General features: G+C 41.5%; 1 protein-coding gene across 1 annotated transcript in view; it reads right to left on the bottom strand.

The window, feature by feature from the left end:
• Positions 1 to 347: 347 nt before the first annotated feature.
• The window catches only part of ADTRP (androgen dependent TFPI regulating protein), a 30,484-nt gene continuing 22,985 nt past the window's right edge, over positions 348 to 7,846 (bottom strand). The window contains exons 5-6 of the mRNA XM_058033831.1: positions 7,229 to 7,380; positions 348 to 1,453 (exon numbers count right to left, since the gene is read on the bottom strand). Coding sequence (XP_057889814.1) covers positions 1,410 to 1,453; positions 7,229 to 7,380 — 196 coding nt within the window. The 3' untranslated portion in view covers positions 348 to 1,409. The remainder of the gene's footprint in view (positions 1,454 to 7,228; positions 7,381 to 7,846) is intronic.

Here is a 7,846-nt window from a genome sequence, read left to right as displayed (position 1 = left end):
TCCCTAATTCCCTCTGTGTTTTTTCTTCTGTCTGTCTCTCCAATATATTTCCTCTGACCAGCATCTTTCAGCTTCAACAAAAAGTGAGGGAGGAGTGTGTTTGTGGGTGGGCATGTGTAATTGCTTACATTCCCCTTGCAAAGTTAGCTGGAGCGAGTTATCTAGATAGGCTGGGAATTACTGAATGCATGCACGCATCTCATTGAGTTCATTTAGTTTACAGTCTAGGCCTAGCATGTTAACTTCCCAGATTAGAATTTTTATCAGGTGCTTAACACATGAGAAGAACAATCTTATGTATACACATTATCTTTTTATTGCTCACAGGCAGCTTACAATGTGTTTTGTTTTTACTGAGCTCCAGCGGCATTTGAAAGGTGAAAATAACACCCTGGTGAACGGCGTGCACAGTAGCTCTAAGCGAGGGGTTTTGGCGATGAGGATGGATTTAGACATTTAAGTACTGCAACTAGTTTCAAATACTCTTTGAATGCAGGAATAATAAGAGAGATTTTTCTTTTTCACATTGACCATTAAGGAACACTTGTGCTACTCTCGGTTTTGCATGTTTATTGGAGTTTGCAAAGCAGATCTCCAGTGTTTTGGATGTTAACAAAATGTTGAGGCTAATAACAGAAATCAACTATATTGAGGAAAATTAGTAAACATGTGAATGGAGTGTAATTATATGGCAGGCAGCTTTATGTTAAACAGTGCTTTAAATTAACATGCTTTCTGTCAAAGCAATCATACAGTCAGTATAATTAGGTTACTTTTGCTGCGAGATTAACTGAAACCAAGAAAAAGGAAGAAATTGTTGCCTTCGGATTTCCTGTTAAAATGGAGGGGAGATATTCAGCATAATATAAGCATATTAATATTACAGAAAGTTTCTCGTTAGAAGAACTCGGCTTCTTGGTGAACTTTCTGAGCAGACATTTCTAATTACAGTGCTTGTTAGCCCAATTTGTTATCTAGCTAGCTTGGAAGTCACAGCACGGTTAAAATTATCTCTCCTCTTAATTTTTTCCAGACTTGATGAAGGGCAATCCAAACAAGAGCTGGCTTGCATTCACAGGTCTTTTACAGAGTGGTGTGAGGCTCATGAGGGAGTGCATTTACCAGTGACAACTTTTAACCATGGACACATCCTCACGTACGTTGTGCAAGAGATGAGAAATCTGTGTAAACAGATGAACACAATTTTCTTATTCATAGCAGTTGCAGAGTTATCATGAAAGAGGCAAACATTTCATATTTTCCACCAGTTTTCCATATGTCTGATGTCATAATGGCTTCACCAGAAGCTGCAATGCATTGGAGAAAGGATTTATCACAGCTACGTTTATTTTCCTCTACTTCATGGCTTCAGAATTCATGGAGGGATTGTTTGGCTTCAAGAGGAGGATTCACTTGCCTTTCCACTTGTGGTCCAGTATTACTATTGAATCTCCTGTTTGGAGACAGAGGAGACATTATTGGGATCTGAGGGGAAGGCACAACAGAGAAGTCCTTTCACACATCAGGGATGAGGAGGATGTGGAACTGGCCCCAGCCTCCCAACATCCCTGGGGAACTCTACCCATCTGAGAGTGGGAGTGAACTGCAAGTGCATGTCTTGGACCAGCTGCAAATGCTGAAGTGCTGCAGAAGTCAAATGAGCCTGGGATGTCCCCAGCAAGTAACTGATTACTCAACGACTGAGGAATTATTTGAAATCTGCCATGGGCCACACCCATTGAGAATAATTGTGCTTTGCCAGAGGGAGAAAGTGTCAGCCACCAAGCCAACCTAGCTTGTTGTAAGAGCATGTGGAAAGCTGGAGGATCCTCACATGGCTGGTCAGGACAGCACAGGACCTACTGAAATCCCACAGCTTTCTGAAGCACCAGTTGTTTTGCTGCTGTGAGGGCACCCAATAATCAACTGTTTATGGGTGTCTTTTCTAACACACTGTCTCAGCCTCTCTTCTTCCCCTTCTATTCACTCATAGGAAACTCTCCTTTAAATGATCTTTCCTTGTCCATGGACCTCAGACGCTCTGAAACACTAATTGCTGAGTTGTATTGGTGTGTACTGACCAAATTGATATTTATGGGTGAGGGGAAAAAAATCCAAACCACAAAGAAAGAAAATAGCCTGGCAGTCCAGGACCAGCGTGTTAACCAGTACTTCCTAATGTCTGGCCTCCACTGATGAATTTGTAAGCTCTGGTTTGTGAGAGGTTCTGATCCAGTCTGCCTCCAGTGGATTGCCAGATAGACTTATCACCAAAAATAGGACCTGTGACAAATAGTGCAAGTTTCCTTTACACAGTCGATCATCTCTGCCTGAGGGATAAACTGCAGCTTTTGGGAGTGACAAATATGAAGGACATAAATGTGCCATCACAAGTTTGTGGTACAACTAGGATGAGTCAAAAGTAAATACTCATATTTCGTTTTCAAACTCTGGGATTTAAATCCTGTAAAATCTGAGTTCCATTAATCATTGGCAATATAGGAAAATTATAGATATAAACATAATTTGGTCACTGAAAGGAATAGATAGACTCTAGATTCTTATTCTTTGCATGACACAACAAATCCCCTGGAAAGGAATCTCAGTTTAAAAATCCCTCCTGGATACTGCAATAACGAAGGGTAAAACCTGTGTCTGGAGCAGTAACATCAGCATTTTAACATTCATACAAAACCTGGTGTTGATAAGCCTGTACCAGTACAATGGTAGCACGGCTTCATGCCCCACACAGTTGCCCTTTGCATCCCTTCATTTGCCATTCGGGTTTCTGCAATCTCAACAGCTGCTCAGAATAATGACAGCATCAAGAATTCAATCTTATTATAGTATTGCTTTGTATTGCACAGATTTGTGAGCTGTCACATAGGCAGGATTTCCCAAGGCTACAGGGTATTAAGGGAGCTTGGTTTCAAAAGCCCATAAATACAAAAATAAAACTCAGGGAAAATAATCAGTTGTGAAAACATGTTATATGATTCTGGAAAATGCGCTGAATGCAAAAGAACTGCAAAAAAAGAGAGGAAAAACAGGCTAGAGAGAAGAATGTTGTTTAACTTTATTTCAGCCTTAGGTAAATAGGTTTCAGCAAAGTCTTCCCAAGATATTTAAGAGCTCATAGAAGATCTGGAAGAGTGCATCCATCTATGCACTGAGCATGAGAAAGGTATTCCACCATAAGTTTTCTCTTTTTCCTGAAAGCAATGGCTCTCATTCCTGTTGAGCTGCCTTACCCCTTGCAATATAATATCTTTAATTTTTGTTTTTCCCCTGACAGTGTTCCTCAGCCAGCTGCTGGCCAAAGCTTTCCCTTCTAGTGGACAGCAAGCACCTAGGTTGCGTCTCTTGCAGCTGCTGCCCACTCCAGCAATCAGCCTCCTTTCCTCCCCTGTTTCTCTCTCAAAGGACACATCCACCCATGTGGGGATAAGCATTTCTCTGGGAGAGCCCGTGGACCCACAAAATCTTGCAAATAGAGGCAAAAGCATCAGGAGGCTTTTCAATCACTGCTGGAGCAAGTAGCTGTTGCTAGCTATAGCTCCTCTCCAGCTGCATTTCAGAGTATTGAAATGAAGCAGCTGATGAATGTTATTTTGGGGGTTTTTTTCAGATGTGTTAGATGGAAGACAAATGAATGTGCTCCATCTTCAAATGCGATTTCTAGATAAGAGACCTCACTTGAAAGGTTGCTCTGTCTGATGTGGAGAACTTTGATCCAAATTTCTCCCAAGGATCTGATTGTCCCAAACAGAGCAAACCCCAAGCAAGCACTGCTTTGCTTTATTTTTGAGGATTCTAGTTTGACTGGTCGAAGAAACATGAGCTCAGTTGCCTGTGTGATGTTTTCCACCCATCAGGAAGGGGAGAAACGATCACACGGTTCATCTTTGGTACTCAGACCCTGCAGCCAAGTTCTTGGCTGAGGTAAATTTATGGCAGTAAAAGAATCAGCTCATTGTTTCAAATTATCCTCTTTGGAGTTTCTCTATTGCTCAACATTGTCTTGTACTCTAGAAACTCTGGGATTTAAAACAAAAAGAAGTCATTACTGGTACTATTTTCTGTGCCTCTCAGGCTGTGCAGCTGGGTTGCCTTAGTTACCACCAATCCAACTGTGCAAGGGGAGGGAGAGGAGAGGCGCATGAGAGATAATACATTTTTAAAGCCTCCAATGCTGTATGAAGCAGTTTGTCTATAAATAATAAAATGAATTTAGGGTCTGGCATCCTGAAAAGGAATAAAAAGGTTATATTATTCTACAGCCTAGATTTTCCAGCTCTCAGAAATGATTCTGCATCTTTTCGGTCAAGCACAGGGCGTAGATTTAACACGTACTTGCTTGAAGCTGGAAACTGCCATCTACGGACTTTGGAATAAGTTGGAACTAAATACACCTTTCAGTGTGAAAAAGAGTAAATATTTATGTAGCTGGTTTTAGGAAAAATAATAATAGCCTGGAGTTATAAGGGAGTGAGGAAGAGCCCATATGAAGCATGGTTTGCTGTAGAACAAGCTTGATTAGCAGCCTATGGTCTGCCACAGGATGTAAGTCCAGGAGGGAGCCAGGATTTGATTGATCCCTGGAGGAGCTGTTTGTTAATGCTTCTTGCACCTTTGAATAAACACCTCTAGGGAGCTGTTCTTCATTCGAGTGGGAAAGAAATAAAAAGAAGCAACAGCCTCAGATTTTTTTTCCACTGGGGAGAATCCTGATGCCAGCAGCCCAGTCAGAGAGCTCTGCCTTGTCAGATCCCACCAGCATCAGGTCTAATTTTTTGGTGGCTTCAGGTGTTACTAGAAAAGGTGTTTTCAGATGTGCCTATAAGAACCTAATAAATATCTGTATTAACCTGTAACCCAAACTGCCTTTGGGGAATGAGGAGGAAGCAGAAGAGAGATCAAAAGTGCCCTTCCGTGTATTTTATCTTTCGAGGGAGAGAGAAGGTGGGCAAAGTGGAGAGTATGGAAAGATGAAGAGGTCTGTCCTCTACCACCACTGATTGTTTTGCTTGGGGGAAGTGGGGAATGTTTTTTGATTGGTTGCTTGTTTTCTTTTTTTGTTTTCTGCAGGATCATTTCCACTGCATCCTCTGCCTTATTGTGATTGGGAAGAAGAGAGAGGAAAGGGTAGGATGAAAAAAAGTACACGGAGCCATTTTTGCTGTGGGAACAAAGGTATGTTGGAATCGCATCTTCATTCAGTTTGCAGCTCTTTTTTCTCTGGCAATGCTGAACCAAAAATTTTTCTCAGTCAGGAATATATTAAAACTCTGGCACACTGTAATTTGGAATAGCTTCCCTGTGGCTATGTTTCAAGGCTTATTGGGACTTCGTTATTGATACCAGCTTAAGGAAGTTCTACTCTTCTCTTGGGTGGACACAGCTGGGATGTGGATCAGTAAAAACACTTGGCACCAACATGGAGAACTGTAACTCAAGGGGAGTGTCTTGCACGTGGATGAAAACACCATGTAATTGTTAAGGCCAGGATTTTGTGGCTCCTTTGAAAAAAAGCAACTATGCATGGAAAGGCAGACCCACCACACAGATGAGGCCTCCAGGGATCACAAGAGCACACCAGATATCAATGAAGAATATTGTGTATTGTTCATATACATATTCTGAGGTTACATTCATGCTACCACAACTGGGGTGCTTTTTAGCCTCTCTGTGTGCACAGTAAAGTTGAGTGCTTGCCCAAGTTTCTTTAGTCAGCTGTTGAATATGCATCTAATTTTTGCAGTTAATTTGATCTCTGCTTGGCACAATATTTTGTCCAATCAGTTAACACATTGGAAATCAAATTATTTTTAATTCTGATTATCTCCAGCTTATGCAGCAGGCATACCCTAGCCCTAAAATTACTAATATGTACTCAGTGATGAAAAAAATCGGATACATAAATATATCAGATATCTCATATAAAGACTTATGCCATCATGTGGTGATGGTGCAGTCTTTGATTAGCAGTAGTTACTATTTATATGTGAAGCCTCTTAAACCAGAGCTAGTACAGAAAGGCTGCAGATCTGTTTTCATTTACCAGCAATCCTCATCTCATATGATGCTTTTGCAGAATAGAATGTGGCCAAAATCTCCAAACATGGACATGTAGAGCGAGCATCTTGTTTGCAAAGGTAGCAAGCAGTGAAGTTGGTTATTCAGCACATTTGAAAGCCAATCTGCTGCTTTTAGGTAGCTGAGTATGGATGGTGAGAGACTAGCTACAGACACTCTACTTTGGCTTGACAGGCATGTGAGACTTTGCAAAATGGATTATGCATCAAATGTTCCCTGAGAACAGAGGGAGGTTGTCTTATTTATTTTCAGAGGTGTTTTTGCAGTGTTTTTTTCTTTAATCAGAAAGCTAGTTTAAGAAATTGCAAATGTTCCCACATTTGTCCTAAATAAAATACACATGTTTTCCTGACAGAAACACTTTCATCCTCAAAAATTCAATCTTGAATGAAAAAGGAGAGGAAACCAGAAGGAATAATAATGACAGAAATAATAATAACAACAATAATAATAATAGTATCCCATGCCAAACCCCCAAAGGTTCTTCCTCAGTTCTCTCTTTCTTCCATTTGTTAAATGTGCTTTCCTAAACTACGCCTTTTTCTCCCTCCAACTGCCCATTATGTCCAAGGAAATTGCTTTTCACTTTTTTTTGGTCACTACTGGCCATACCACTACTAAAGCAGAAGGGAAAAATTCTCAACAGTTTGTAAAAGTTTCCAAAGTGCTGTTTAAGTCATGGAGCTGCTGCTGCAGTGCTTTTCCTTGGATACACGAATGCATTCCTGTAAATTTGCAGTAAACGCTGCTAATCCCTAGTCTGACAAACAACATGTGATGCAGGTGTAAGAGTTTTAGCCCAAGACATGTGGCTTCTCTGGACCCTTCTTTGAGCAGAAATTCAAAATCCAGTGATTATGCTGGTAAGAGGTGCTTCTTGACCCAAATTAGGGGAAGCTGGTCCAACCTTTGTCTGGTAGGGTTGGGATCCTTGCTCCAGTCTGTTCTCTATTTGTTACCATGCGGGTGGGACACAACAATGATAACCTGACACCCAAGTGCCACCTTCCCAACACCTTCCCCAGTGTGCTCATGCCCCCTTCCTCTTCCTGCCTGCCTGGGCAATCACAGCAGTTCATTTCAGGGGTATTTTTTTCATATGTAAGAAGTAATGAAGAAAACTTGGACTGACCCCATATCATACGGTTGAGGAACTCTCCGAAGTTGTAGAAGGCGACGATGATGGCAAGGCTACCGGCAAAAAAGGCTGCTAGTCCAGGGGGGTTGAACAAAGCAAAGAGAGGATATACCCACTCTCCTGTTACAGAATAAATCCACAGGACCCTAGGCAAGGAAGGAGAGATTTTACCTTTGGTTAGGACCATTCAATTAGAAGAACCACTTCAAAATTTCCAGCTCCTGAGGGGCTGAGTTATCAAAACAGGTCTGATACAGAGAAAATTAGCTCAGCTGTCAATATATCTCCTCGGCACTTGGGCTATTTGCTGTGAAGCACACTTGAGCCAGTGCTAAATTAGATGGGTTTCAGTGCAGGTTGAAATGCACACAATATTTTTCTGTCACCCTGGTGGCATTGGCTATTAACAGCAGTAAAAGCACAGTAAAATAGCAAAATGCTCAGGAACAGGGATGCGCACTTGGCTATGCTACTGAAGCTTATTCATATAAGCTCTCACATATGTTTGCTCTTTAGATACAACAGCCTTTCAGCCCCTATCCAGATCCCTAGAGTCTGTGGGGACACAGAGCTGCCTGTCCCAATCCTTCTGCTGTTGACCACTGTTTTGAG

The sequence above is a fragment of the Melospiza georgiana genome, chromosome 1, assembly GCF_028018845.1.
Source record: "Melospiza georgiana isolate bMelGeo1 chromosome 1, bMelGeo1.pri, whole genome shotgun sequence".
Classification (NCBI taxonomy): Eukaryota; Metazoa; Chordata; class Aves; order Passeriformes; family Passerellidae; genus Melospiza; species Melospiza georgiana.
Note: the sequence above shows the minus strand (reverse complement) of the source record. Positions and strands in the feature narration are given on the sequence as shown.